Here is a 14416-nt window from a genome sequence, read left to right as displayed (position 1 = left end):
TCTCACGACATAGAAAATAAGTGATTTTTTAAATTTATTTTCAGCATCAGAAGTTAATCAGACTTATTCAGATTCATAATGAAGTGAGTTTTAATTTGTAAGTCGCTTTGGATAAAAGCGTCTGCTAAATGTAAATGAGATTTACAGAAATGCATAATGTGTATTCTTTTTCTAGAGTGCAAAATGTAAAAATAAACGAAAAAAAAACCCGGTAAAATTTAATGTTTGCAGATTTTAATTCAATTAAATATGCGCCAACTCTTATTATTATTTTTTTTTTATTAGCCAACTGTTAATTTTTTTCGGTGACATTTAACTATAAGGTGTCATTTGTTAACATTAGCGTATTAACTAACATTAAAATATTACAGTATTCATATTTGTTAACGTTAGTCAATAAAAAAGTACAGTTGTTCAGTTGCTCTAAATAGATGTATAATTATTTTTCATGAAACCTTATTATGTTACCGTGTTTTCTTCTGATTTCAAGGTGATGTATTACCCGGATGTTTTCCTTTGGTAGTAGGTGTGTGTGTATCCATAAACCAGTGAGCTGAGAGCATTTCTATTCCTGAAGGAAAAGTGTTTTCCTATTTCTGCAGAGCGAGAGGCAGCGAGCCAGAGACCTCACACCTGAGAGCAGGTAATTTATGGGTTTCATCATATATTAACAGATTTAAAGCAGGAGTATTCATTTAATGTATTGTAGGCGAGATTTAATTAAACTTAATTTCTCAAACTTGTGTGCTTTAACTGGACGAGTGCACTGAACTGAGTCTCGTGAACGCGCAAATAATTTACTGAGATGAACAGTCAAGGTCCGGATTGTAGATTATACATTTACACTTCTGTTTTCATTAACGCTACCCTCAGGCAACTTGAAATATATTAGACCACTCTTTTGCGTCTTTTGTGCATAAGGCATTAGAACAACACCGGGGCAATCAAATTTCTGAATTTTAATTTTTGGGTGAACGGTCTCTTTAAAGTTTGTATATTTCTCTCTCTATATTTTTTTTTTTAATTAGTCATATGCAGAAGTCGATACTTCATCAGTGATGTGTTCTGGTGTTGACTTACAGGGTGTGTCAGTAGTGAAACTTGCTTTACCGGTTCAAATGTCGGTTTTCTAGAGGAAGTGAAAGAAATATGCTTTAACTAATCTCATGTACACTTAGAAAATGCCTTTGTGCTGCTTATGGTACTTAATGAAAATATAATTTATAACCATGCTACGTTTTCAAAACAGATACGCCATTTCCATGGTTTTGTTTTGAACGGAAATTCACCAGGTGGGGTTCAGAGCGAGTTGTGCTGCTGGAGCCGTTGGGAGTAGATTTACATCCTGGTTATGATTAAGAATTGTTATTGACACGCAAGAGTGATGATGGATGAACGAGCGTGACGTAGTTACTTGATGATCATGAAAAGCACATAATAAACCGGAGACGTGTTCAGTGCTGGTGTGGAAACACACACCTGTGACCTCGTTCAGTCAGCCAAGTATGCATTAATAGCACGCCTACATCCCGGAGACCCATATTTGATGTCTGCAAGACGTGTTTGCTCATCTGCAATACGTCTATAGTTCGTTACCTATCCGACGTTAAATAGACGTTTAGAAGATGTTGAAAAACTGTCATATTAAAGACGTTTGTACACAGCAGATGGTTTCCAGATGAAGCCAGACATCTTGCAGACGCACCTGTGCTATCTGGGATGTCTCAGTGTTGCTAGACAATCATTCTTCTAAAAACCGTTGAACAAAAGCGAGGTAGAAATTTCCCGCCTGAAATCCAGTTAGTCGTGCTATGAGCGGCACGATTGACCTGAGAAACATTTTCAATTATATTTATGTTATGGGTGTATTCTGTCCACTGAATCAGCAATGCTATTGATGATCAGTCATCTATGTCCTTTCTTTTCAATAAACCAGACAGACAGGTTTGCGAAACGGTCTTTGTTTTTTCCCGCTCTCTCATTCGATCACCTGAAGTAGTGTTTCTCGGTCTGTAAAACGGACGGAGATCGAGATACTCGGGAACACCGAGAACAAACTGTGCTGGACGAAGTGGATATTCACTTATAAACAACTGACTAAAAGCTGCTTTTTGAGAGGTAATTTAACTGAAGATTCAGCTATATGTGAATATGAGTCGCACTGAAAGTGTTTTTGTGTCCCGCTGTTTTCCTGGTATTCTACAGCATTCTTGATTTATTATTATTATTATTATTATTATTATTATTATTTATTTTATTTTATTGTTTATTTTTTTTGTGCCATTAAATACAACGTGTGTGGAGACGCCTGAACATTCGTGTGAAGAGTTTCAAACCCTAAAGAATTGCACAATAGTTAGCCTACATATTCAATAAAAAAGAAAACAAACTTTTTTATATGTATTACATTGAACGAAGTGTTTTTTAAAACTAAAACAACAATAACAACAAAGAATTCATTTTCGATTTGGGATCTGCCCTTTCTGGAGTTTGAGAGCGAAAACGTTCCCGTGCTTTTTTTTCCATGCTCACGAAATTTCTCCAAAATATTGCACCCCAACTACATTGTTTGGCAAAATAATTATTTGTTATCAATACATTTATACAATTTTCTTTCTCTTTCCTCTCGTTTTTCCCTACCTGTTCAGGTAGTAACCCTTTTAGAAAAGCAGTAAGCTTATTGAAACCTTGGTTAACAGTTATTTTTAAAACGGCTAGATTTTTACTTTATCAACATCTTTAATAAGCTGCTCAAGGGAATTGCATTAGTTAATCCTATGTATGTATGAATATTGAATCTGCGATTGGGTCTTAAAGTGACAGCAGCCTAAAATACACCTGCTGCTGTCTGTGTCAGTCTCTGTATAGTATTGAATACTAGCTTATAAGTGTTTGAAAAGTAATGCCCTGTTTATTTCATTTGTATATATTTTCTATTTTATTTATTTGCCCCCATTTCTCGTAATTTGGTGCTTTGTTCTTATTCTATTGTTTTTAGTCGTTTACATAGATGCTGGTAAACTTTTTACATTTTAAGCAGTTTTTGCTAAGGTATTGAAATTGGAAGGCCCTGTTTTCACATGTATTTTAACCCCTGAAGTGTTCATCAAACTCCATCTCTCTCTCTCTCTCTCTCTCTCTCAGATGGACGGGTCAGTCGGGCCGATGCGAGTGTTGGTGACGGGCGGCAGTGGGCTGGTGGGGCGAGCGATAGAACGGGTGGTGAAAGAAGGTGAAGGGAGAGAAGGAGAAAAATGGATATTCCTGTCGTCCAAAGAGGCCAATCTCGTGTAAGTGCTCCTCTAAGAAACACTCATCAAACATCACAAACATAACACAATATGCCATCACATATGTATAACATGTACTTTAGATAAAATGCATGTTATAAAAAAAATGGCATGCAATAAGAATTTTCCACCAATCAGAGAATGGCAAGAACAAAACATGGCAAAAGAGCTACGCCCACTCCTATGAGGCACTGAGAATGATAGTCAGTAAACATATGCTATCTGTGTAAATATGTGAAGTATGTACACAACAGCTTTATATCTGTAGTGTTATATTTACCCATGTGCTTCACATTGTAGTTCTGTGGCTCATCATAAATGTTCTTTCTTGACTAGTATTTAAACACTTCACCTCATGATGTTGGTTAATGAATATCCAGAAGGGACAGAGCTGGAATTTAGACAAAGAAGAAGCTCCAACGTAAGTGTTTTCACTTGTGTCCCATGCATAATAAATACATTTGCACGTGTTGTTTTAGGAGCGCTGAAGAGACGAGAGCAGCCTTCGAGAAACATCGTCCGACGCACGTCATTCATTTGGCCGCGATGGTGGGCGGACTTTATAGAAACATGAGACAGAACCTGGACTTCTGGGTGATTATTAATTAACATTAAGTCACATGATGTTGGAAATATCACTGATGAATGATTAAACTCTGTGTTAACTGTATTTGCTTCTTGTTTTCAGAGGAATAATGTGCACATCAATGACAACGTGCTGAACATGTCTCATGAGTTCGGAGTGGTGAAGGTCGTGTCCTGTCTGTCTACATGTGTTTTTCCAGATAAAACCACCTACCCTATTGATGAGACCATGGTAAAGCGCGCACACATGTACTTTAAATGGCAGATACTGGATACTGTATGTGTTTACTGTTCCCTTAAAAAGCTCACAAGACACATGTCCCCTGATCTTTAGAAATACATTCATATCAAGTTTCTTCCACGTTGAATAAACAGCATTCTGTTAGAACATTAGGATACATGACAGCCTGTATTAACTTGTCAAAAATGCCTGTTTGCATTCAGAAACGTGTCCCGTCTCGCCCTGTCAGGGTGAGGTTTTGAAATAGTAGGACACAGTCATCCCTAAACAGCAAAGAATTGTTGAAAAATTGATCTAATAGTGATTTAAAAAGCATGATATGAGAGATTTAATGTAGTGGATGTCTAATTGGTTTCATGAATTGTGTAAAATACCTGTTTCTCTCTCTCTGTGTGTGTCAGATGCACAACGGTGCCCCCCATGACTCTAATTACGGTTACGCCTACGCCAAACGCATGATTGACGTCCACAACAGGTCAGTTCTGCTCTCTTAGTGCAAAAATCACTGGTCTATTTCATGAAAACTTTTTCAAAAGGAAGTAGTTACAAAATAATTTTTTCATTAAGGGAATAAAAGGCTAATTTTAGAACCGTTTTGTCTGCATGGGTGTAGTTTTGGGCGGTTGGTGCCAGACTGTGATACTAGTTATTCAGGTTTCTAGGTTCCACATTATACATTCATGCTTGCCGCCTGTTCAAATAATCTTGTCTTGCTCTTGCACATTAGTTTCTCGGGTGACCATCTGATAATTGCTTTAATGCAGGGCATGAGGTGTGATAGTTGCACAACAAGTGTGAGAGAGATTTATATTCTGGTTTACACTACTTGGGATGCCTAATTGCTATTATGTTGGTTGATAATGTTTTAAATGGTCAACAAGCTTTGGTCATGGTTACCCACTTTGCAACTAGCACTCAATTTCAATTTGAGGCAATGTAATAATTTACTCTACAGGACAGATTCAATCTACTAAATATAATAAACTAATAATGTGCTTCTAAGTAAAAACCGCATTATAAAACAAGAGTTCCGTTCCTTGATTCTGATTGGTTGAGCTGGGTTCACTACAAACACACTTCTTTGTTTACTTCTGAGTGTTGCTCGGCAACCACTTTGGTGGAACCACAACTGTTTCTGAGGAACTACATTGTTTGGTGGAAGAATATGGTTTTTATTAATATCATTAGACTTTATTTGCTTTGTATTATTCTGTGAAACCTTACTACGTATATTATTGAATAAACGTTTTATAAAAGCAATAAGCCCTGGGAATCCGTGGTTTACGGTGAATTTATAACAGCTTACTTATAACAGACCACGGGTTCTTGGGGCTTATTGCTTTATTTTATACAAAGTAGCAAGTTTATATTTTATTATAAGACTATGTAAACGTTAAATGCATTTTGCAGGATTCAGTGGATCTTGTATTTTTATAAATTTTAGTTGTGTGCTTCTATTTTATGGTGATTGGTAAAGAAAAGAGCTTATGCTGGAAAACTGACCCTGATTGGTCTTTACTCATCGGTGCTAGCAACTAAACCCCGCCCACCGTACCTGGAATCCAGTTTCTATTGGTTGAATTTCTGGATCCTGGATGTCCTATTCAGCTTTACACAGAAACCGTTGGGTTATGATGTATTTGGGCTTGTTTGATTTGACAACACTTGCTCTAAGTCAATATATGATGGTTTACTGATGTTTGGTTTTATTTTGTCTTGTGTGTTTGTCCATTAGGGCGTTATTTCAGCAGTACGGTCGCAAATACACAGCCGTTATCCCCACCAACATGTTCGGAGCCCATGATAACTTCAACATTGAGGACGGTCACGTGATGCCGGGGCTGATCCACAAGACGTACCTGGCAAAGAGTGAGAAAACTCCCCTAACTCACAATCACACTGAGAGCGTCCCACATGTTCACAGGGTTAATGATGTGTATGTGTGTGTGTGTGTGTGTGTTGTAGAGGAAGGTAAACCTCTGCAGGTCTGGGGTTCGGGTCGTGCTCTGCGTCAGTTCATCTATTCTCTGGATCTGGCTCGTCTGTTTGTGTGGGTTCTGAGGGAGTACGACGAGGTGGAGCCCATCATTCTCTCAGGTTCTCCAGACGATGTGTTGGGTCTGTTTCATCACAGCTCGCTGGTTGATCAAATATCAAGATCGTGTTTCTCTGTTTCTTCGTGTCTTTTTGTCTAGTCGGGGAGGAGGATGAGTTGACTGTAAAGGATGCTGTGGACGCTGTGGTTGAAGGATTCGGGTTCAAAGGGGAAGTTATTGTATCCTTTCACACAAAATCTTTTTCTGTGGGACATGATGAGATTACCTTGCACTTGAGCTGCAGAAAGCATCATGAAAGTATTCCTTAAAGGAAAGAATGAACTAATCATCACCTGAACCTTAACTAAGCGCTCTCAGTATGACACTAGTAAATCAGACGGTCAGATCAAGAAAACCGCCAATAACGCCAAACTACGCAAATACCTGCCAGACTTCAAGTTCACGCCGTTTAAACAAGGTGATCAGCACCAGAGATGCAGCATTTAACCAATGTTTTTTCAATAGTAGTAAAAAGTGGCGACCAAAAACAAATCTTTATTGAAGCTTTGCTTTTTTTCCCCAGCCGTCAAGGAGACGTGTGATTGGTTCGCAGCCAATTATGACTCCGCCCGTAAATGAAGATCTTCACATCTGATTGGCTGTGGGGAGCTTGAACACTGGAAACCAAAAAAAGACAAAATCATTGGACACTGCCATCGAGGCCTTCTATTTTAATCTCTTAAACTCATCTTTGATAATCAAAATGACACATTATATTTTTTTCCCCTTGTAAATCATTTCTTTGTCTTAAAAGTGGCTTGAATGTAACTACACTCTTACCTCATTGAGTATGTGCTGAATCATTCGTATGTTTTAGTCCCCGCCTCCACTCAATCACACCAGCTTGGACCTGCTCCATTTTCACTCATTATAAAGCACGCAAAGTGTAAAGTGCAAAAACGTGTAAACCTTTGAGCAGATATTAAAAGTCACGCCCTGTAAGTTGACAGGATTGGTGACAAAGTCTTTGTTACACCGCAGTTTTAATGAGAACATCCTCAATGGTGTTGAATGATGAATTATTTAAGCATATTAAAACACCAGACAGACATGCAAACAGGGTTAAAAACTTGACTTTCACCATGAGGTCTTTAGACATTTTATCTGTGCTCTGTACTGTGGTTGGTGCTGTACATTTTCTTCTGTTTTTACCGGTCTGTCAAACAGGGCATTTTCTGGGTTTGTTTTCTCATGATATGTACTGTACATTTTAACAATGCACTCATATTTAAAATAATTAGTTGAATGTGCTTTTTATATGTGTTTGAAGTTTTAAAGGTTCCCAAACCATGCAATTTTTATTTAATTCCCAGTATCATACATTTATGTTGTGGTTTATAAAAAAAAAAAGTCATGAAGAAAAGTGAGATTTGCAAACAGAAGCTCAATTTTTTTTTTTTTTAATAATGTGAGTGTTCCACACATTTGTCTTGTTTTATGTAACGAATTTTTCATTGAATCAATCACACTTATAATCATTCATTGTAAAGCAGTCGTTTCTCTTGCTTCTGTCTGGGTGTAATAACATCTGTTAAAAGTAACAGCTATTCAATAAACCCTGCAGTTTTTTCAACCATCATTTCACTTCCTGTATTCTGCTCTTACACAACTTCCTATGTCTGCCTTGTGGCTCATAGAAGACAGGTTACGACTAAATGCAATGTTAACTGGTTTTGGATATCAAACTTGGATCTGGTAAAGAGGCTGGATCAGAAACTTTAACCATCAACTAAAACGTCTGGTAAAGAACTTTCTTTTTTTGGGGGTTTCTGCTTGGACAGAAGGTCTAATATTGCAAAACTGTCTACGCCAAGTTGAACTGAAACCACAAGTTATTGTGTAAACACCGTTAACTGATAAAAATTGTAACTAGAGGATGCATCTCACTCTCGAGTTCCTACAAGATAAGAGTTTAGCACTCTCCGACTCCTTCTAATCACAATCTATTAAATGTTTTGGAAGACATCTTAACGTGATCATTTCTCATCCGTCTTTCTCCCAAGCCAGTGAGCGGAGGGCCTTCAGATTTAGCACTGCTGATGTAAAAGTGTTCCTTTTTATTTTTTATACTTTTTTTAACAGAACTCTGAAAGCGAAAACAAGGAAACACCTGACTGCAGTCCAGAAACACCAGAGAGAAGGTAACGGTTCTGATGCGATGGTGTTGTTTAGAACCACAAAAAATGACCTTTTTAATCTTAATCTGCTCAGAAAGAGTTAATTAATTGAACGTTCAAGTATGTGATGTGATTTTTGTTCATGCTTTATGGCCTTTTATGACTTTTCTCATGCATTGATTGATGAAAGTTATTAATAAATGTAAAATATGTGAGGTGTATGACTGTTTATTGCTTGGGGGGGTTAGTTTTTTTGGTCATAATGCACAAGTTGGTACCGCACGTGTTCCTATGTGTTGACAGGACGTGTCCGTGGTTAAACTGGTTGTTACCAGTTTCACTCGTCTGTAGTTCATTGTTAGCTGGAAGAGAAAAAAGAGCTGGTACTGAGATCAGATTTGTGTTCCTGGAGCATAAAAAAATGGTCATAAGGGTCAAATCCTTTAGATTTAAATTGCTGAATGAATAAGCTTTCCATTGATGCATGGTTTGTTTTGATAGGAAAATATTTGGCTGAGATGCAACTATCTGAATCTGCGGGTGCAAGAAAATCGCCTTCATAGTTTTCCTATGCAATTCGTATTATTAATCAAAAATTAAGTTTTAATATTTACGGTAGGAAATTTACAAAATCTCTTCACGGGACACGATCTTTACTTAATATACTTGTGATTTTTGGCATAAAATATATATTTTTTAATTTTGACCAATACTGTGTATTGTTGGCTATTATTACAAATATACCCCAGAGACTTAAGACTGGTTTTGTGCTGCAGAGTCTCTCTCTCTCACACACACACACACACACACATATATATAAATATATATATATATATATACTACAGCCTACATCAATGGAAATCTGATGCATCAATACCATTACACTTAAAGAAATCACCATAGAAAGATAAATAGTTGATTATTTACAATAGTTCTTGTTTTTGCATGCATTTTATCCCCTGAAGTGTTCATAAAGACCCATCTCTCTTTCTCTCTCTCTCTCTCTCTCTCTCTCTCTCTCTCTCTCTCTCTCTCTCAGATGGACGGGTCAGTAGGGCCGATGCGAGTGTTGGTGACGGGCGGCAGTGGGCTGGTGGGGCGAGCGATAGAACGGGTGGTAAAAGAAGGTGAAAAGAGAGAAGGAGAAAAATGGATATTCCTGTCGTCCAAAGAGGCCAATCTCGTGTAAGAAGCACTCATCAGACATCACGATCGTTTAAATATCACATCATCACACATATATATTATATAACATGTGCTTTATATTCTATAAGTGGTTAATTCTATAAGCCGGATGATATTCACTTGACTGAGTTTGTGTGAATACATTTGCACGTGTTGTTTTAGGAGCGCTGAAGAGACGAGGGCAGCCTTCGAGAAACATCGTCCGACGCACGTCATTCATTTGGCCGCGATGGTGGGCGGACTTTATAGAAACATGAGACAGAACCTGGACTTCTGGGTGATTATAAATTAACATTAAGTCACATGATGTTGGAAATATCACTGATGAATGATTAAACTCTGTGTTAACTGTATTTGCTTCTTGTTTTCAGAGGAATAATGTGCACATCAATGACAACGTGCTGAACATGTCTCATGAGTTCGGCGTGGTGAAGGTCGTTTCCTGTCTGTCTACATGTGTTTTTCCAGATAAAACCACCTACCCTATTGATGAGACCATGGTAAAGCACACTTTAATGGGAAGTTGTTGTGCATGCGCTTGACATTCCTTTAACAGCCTCAGACAAACTTGTTCTGTCCTGTCAAGTTGAGATCATGAGGACGCAGGACAGATTTTTTAAGCCACCGGGTTTAAAAATGCATGATTATGAGCAATTTTAGCCAGCGGATGTGTGATGAATTGTGCAATATCTGTTTTTCTATCTTAGTAGTGATGTGTTTCTCTCTCTGTGTGTGTGTGTGTCAGATGCACAACGGTGCCCCCCATGACTCTAATTACGGTTACGCCTACGCCAAACGCATGATTGACGTCCACAACAGGTCAGTTGTGCTCTCTTAGTGTCAAAGTTCACTGATCATGAGCTGTTCTTGGGTGTATCTCATGAAAACATGTTGCAGTATGATTCTGAAATTTTGCTTTGGGAGAATGAAGCTTGCTTTTGGAAGCATTTTGGTTTTGTCTGCATGGGTGTAGCTCGAAATTTGGCCTCGGGGCGGGATACTGGGAATTCTGGTTTTCTATATTTCACATTATACATTCAAGTGACCGGTTTAAATTACAGGTTTGTCTCGCTCTTGCACATCATTTGTTCAATTTAAATTCAATTCAAGTTTATTTGTATAGCGCTTTTTTATGATATACAAATCATTGCAAAGCAACTTCACAGAAAATTAGGTTTATTCAATATTCAGTAGTAGCTTTAACAGTGGTTACTGTCAGTTTGATCAGATATAACTGCAGTCCAACATTATGAGATGCAATATTTGAATGCTCGGCGAAAGAGATGTGTTTTTAATCTAGATTTAAACAGAGAGAGTGTGTCTGAACCCCGAACATTATCAGGAAGGCTATTCCAGAGTTTGGGAGCCAAGTGTGAGAAAGCTCTACCTCCTTTAGTGGACTTTGCTATCCTAGGAACGACCAAAAGTCCAGTGTTTTGTGACCTTAGGGAGCGTGATGGGTTGTAGCGTGGTAGAAGGCTAGTTAGGTACGCAGGAGCTAAACCATTTAGGGCCTTATAGGTAAGTAATGATAATTTGTAACTGATACGGAACTTAATAGGTAGCCAGTGCAGAGACTGTAAAATTGGGGTAATATGATCATATTTTCTTGACCTGTTAAGGACTCTAGCTGCTGCATTTTGGACGACCTGTAGCTTGTTTATTGACGAAGCAGGACAACCACCTAGAAGTGCATTACAATAGTCCAGTCTAGAGGTCATGAATGCATGAACTAGCTTTTCTGCATCAGAAACAGATAACATGTTTCGTAGCTTGGCAATGTTTCTAAGATGGAAGAATGCAGTTTTTGTAACATTGGAAATATGTTTTTTGTTTTGTTTTTTAAAGTTGCTGACTAATATAACACCCAGATTTCTGGCTGTAGAGGAAGTAACAGTACATCCGTCTAGTTGCAGATTGTAATCTACAAGATTCTGTGTAGTGTTTTTTGGTCCAGTAATTAATATCTCTGTCTTATCCGAATATAATAGGAAAATTATTGGTCATCCAATCTTTTACATTTTTAACAAACACTCTGTTAGCTTAAATAATTGAGAAGTTTTATCTAGTTGAGTATTAACAGCATAACAACGGAAACTAATCCTGTATTTTATAATAATATTACCAAGGGGCAACATGTATTTCGAAAATAGCAGAGGACCTAGGACAGATCCTTGTGGCACTCCATATTTTACTGGTAATAAATTAGATTATTTTGTGTGTGTGTGTGTATATATATATATATATATATATATATATATATATATATATATATATATATATATATATATATATCCCCAAATTGGCAACATTGTTTATTCGCTGTAGAGAAGGAACTCGCAGTTTAAGTAAAAAGTGCTCTAGAAAAAAACACACAGTCCTAGTTCAGTATCTGCTGTCAGATGATGTTGAATGGGTATTATTTGAAATATAAAGTATACTTAGAAAAACAAACTTCCTGTCAGTGTTGCCAATTTAGGGATTTTGTCACCAAATTTAGCTACTTTGTAATTGTAGCTGCGGCTTTTTTTTGTATTCTTTGAAACAAGGAGGTATTTTAGCTATATTTAAGTAAAACTAGTGATTTTTTTTTACTTGGCCCCACCCTACTGTAGGCACGTTTGCTCTCAATCATCCCAATGAGTCTGTGCAGTAAACACACCAGTACGCCTGCCATGACACACACCACAATTTCACTGATTACATCTGGGCACCAACTACTCAACGCATGAACATCCTGTTTTAACCACGGACACAAGCGTTATAACCACAAATAATGCACAGTCATGCCAACCAGATACTGAGAGACAGTGCATCATCATTTCATGTGTGCAGTATTTTGCTCTTACTTTGTAGTAATTGTGTGTTGACTGAAATAAGTATGTATGAAAAAAGTTTTTGTTTTTGGAAAATCGTAATATCTCTTATATGTTGTATTTGAGCAGGTGACACATAAAACAAATTCCCAACAAATTCCCAACATTGTGTCATTGTGTTCAAGCATTTCCTAATTTCACATAAGAATTTTATATTTTTTATACTGTCATTATTTGTAAAGTGTAATATATATATATATATATATATATATATATATATATATATATATATATATATATATATATATATATATATATATATATACTATATATATACAAAAAATTACTCTAATTTGCCTCTTTGCATTGGAATTTAAAACCAGTTTCTCTGTTTTAACCTTAAATAGGGCAAACACACAAACTGTAATACAACAAATATTTGATTTTTTTTTTCTTTCTAAGTGGTCATTAATGGACCATAATTATTGCACAAGTAGTATTTAGTACCAAACGATCTTTTCAAAAAATTTAATAAATAGAACCAAACTATAGAACATTTATTGAACTAAAAAAATAGTTGTATGGTCGCATTGTAAGTAAAAGCAGAGACTTTGTTTTTTAAACATAAGCTCGACTGACACTTTGGCATGAAACCGAGCCTGAAAGCGTGCATTTCACGCCAAGAGTTTGAAAGTTGAAACAAGTTTTTATGACAGCCACAGTTTAAATAGTTTCAGTGAACTGTAGAAATCTTAATGAACAGGCTTCACTTGCCCTAAGAAAAATATAATTCTTATTTAGTTCTCGAAGGACTTTGTGAGACTCCGAATACCATACCATAATTCATTTGTGTTTCAGGATGTCATGTTATTTCACGAAGTTCCTTTTTCTTAGTGTGTGTGTTTGTTCATTAGGGCGTTATTTCAGCAGTACGGTCGCAAATACACAGCTGTCATCCCCACCAACATGTTCGGAGCCCATGATAACTACAACATTGAGGACGGTCACGTGATGCCGGGGTTGATCCACAAGACGTACCTGGCAAAGAGTGAGAAAACTCCCCTAACTCACAATCACACTGAGAGCGTCCCACATGTTCACAGGGTTAATGTGTGTGTGTGTGTGTGTGTGTGTGTGTGTGTGTGTTGTAGAGGAAGGTAAACCTCTGCAGGTCTGGGGTTCGGGTCGTGCTCTGCGTCAGTTCATCTATTCTCTGGATCTGGCTCGTCTGTTTGTGTGGGTTCTGAGGGAGTACGACGAGGTGGAGCCCATCATTCTCTCAGGTTCTCCAGACGATGTGTTGGGTCTGTTTCATCACAGCTCACTGGTTGATCAAATATCAAGATCGTGTTTCTCTGTTTCTTTGTGTGTTTTTGTCTAGTCGGGGAGGAGGATGAGTTGACTGTAAAGGATGCTGTGGACGCTGTGGTTGAAGGATTCGGGTTCAAAGGGGAAGTTATTGTATCCTTTCACACAAAATCTTTTTCTGTGGGACATGATGAGATTACCTTGCACTTGAGCTGCAGAAAGCATCATGAAAGTATTCCTTAAAGGAAAGAAAAAACTAATCATCACCTGAACCTTAACTAAGCGCTCTCAGTATGACACTAGTAAATCAGACGGTCAGATCAAGAAAACTGCCAGTATCGCAAAACTGCGCAAATACCTGCCAGACTTCAAGTTCACGCCGTTTAAACAAGGTGATCAGCATCAGAGATGCAGCATTTATTCAGTTTTTCCAATAGTTGTAAAAAGAAGAATCTTTATTGAAGCTTTGCTTTTTTTCCCCAGCCGTCAAGGAGACGTGTGATTGGTTTGCGGCCAATTATGACTCCGCCCGTAAATGAAGATCTTCACATCTGATTGGCTGCGGCGAGCCTGAACAACCGTCATACTGATCGAACACTCTCAACAACAATTTGATATATATATATATATATATATATATATATATATATATATATATATAATTTTTTATCATATAATATTTTTTAACTAAAATATTTAAATACTTTTTTAAAAGTCACAATCTGTTGTTTTAAGCTCTCTTTTCCTGTTCATTTCAAGTTTTACTAAAACATGTATT

At 37.2% G+C, this 14416-nt stretch overlaps 3 protein-coding genes across 5 annotated transcripts in view; all 3 read left to right on the top strand.

Annotated features, from left to right (window-relative positions):
* The window catches only part of LOC113068554 (gephyrin-like), a 1122288-nt gene that overhangs the window by 420587 nt on the left and 687285 nt on the right, over nucleotides 1–14416 (top strand). The gene's annotated exons all lie outside the window — the stretch shown is intronic.
* Nucleotides 547–7552, top strand: LOC113068587 (GDP-L-fucose synthase-like). The gene is made up of 10 exons (XM_026241366.1): nucleotides 547–643; nucleotides 3145–3290; nucleotides 3770–3884; nucleotides 3979–4107; nucleotides 4518–4591; nucleotides 5852–5985; nucleotides 6082–6213; nucleotides 6312–6391; nucleotides 6531–6630; nucleotides 6736–7552. The coding sequence occupies exons 2-10, from the start codon at nucleotides 3145–3147 to the stop codon at nucleotides 6789–6791; spliced, it is 966 nt and encodes a 321-aa protein (XP_026097151.1). The 5' UTR covers nucleotides 547–643; the 3' UTR covers nucleotides 6792–7552.
* LOC113068588 (GDP-L-fucose synthase-like) lies at nucleotides 7819–14245 on the top strand. Its single transcript, XM_026241367.1, has 11 exons — nucleotides 7819–7953; nucleotides 8295–8353; nucleotides 9369–9514; nucleotides 9677–9791; nucleotides 9886–10014; nucleotides 10260–10333; nucleotides 13245–13378; nucleotides 13482–13613; nucleotides 13712–13791; nucleotides 13931–14030; nucleotides 14122–14245. The coding sequence occupies exons 3-11, from the start codon at nucleotides 9369–9371 to the stop codon at nucleotides 14175–14177; spliced, it is 966 nt and encodes a 321-aa protein (XP_026097152.1). The 5' UTR covers nucleotides 7819–7953; nucleotides 8295–8353; the 3' UTR covers nucleotides 14178–14245.

This window comes from Carassius auratus, linkage group LG45M (assembly GCF_003368295.1).
Source record: "Carassius auratus strain Wakin linkage group LG45M, ASM336829v1, whole genome shotgun sequence".
Classification (NCBI taxonomy): domain Eukaryota; kingdom Metazoa; phylum Chordata; class Actinopteri; order Cypriniformes; family Cyprinidae; genus Carassius; species Carassius auratus.
Note: the sequence above shows the minus strand (reverse complement) of the source record. Positions and strands in the feature narration are given on the sequence as shown.

What these genes read in the sequence shown, in the direction of transcription:
- LOC113068587 (XM_026241366.1), top strand. Translation starts at nt 3,145, where the DNA reads ATGGACGGGTCAGTCGGGCCGATGCGAGTGTTGGTGACGGGCGGCAGT. An exon ending in GGTTCAAAGGGGAAGTTATT is followed by an intron (nt 6,392 to 6,530) that starts GTATCCTTTCAC and finishes AAGCGCTCTCAG; the next exon opens with TATGACACTAGTAAATCAGA. An exon ending in GTTCACGCCGTTTAAACAAG is followed by an intron (nt 6,631 to 6,735) that starts GTGATCAGCACC and finishes TTTTTTCCCCAG; the next exon opens with CCGTCAAGGAGACGTGTGAT.
- LOC113068588 (XM_026241367.1), top strand. Translation starts at nt 9,369, where the DNA reads ATGGACGGGTCAGTAGGGCCGATGCGAGTGTTGGTGACGGGCGGCAGT. An exon ending in GACAGAACCTGGACTTCTGG is followed by an intron (nt 9,792 to 9,885) that starts GTGATTATAAAT and finishes TCTTGTTTTCAG; the next exon opens with AGGAATAATGTGCACATCAA. An exon ending in ATGATTGACGTCCACAACAG is followed by an intron (nt 10,334 to 13,244) that starts GTCAGTTGTGCT and finishes TTTGTTCATTAG; the next exon opens with GGCGTTATTTCAGCAGTACG.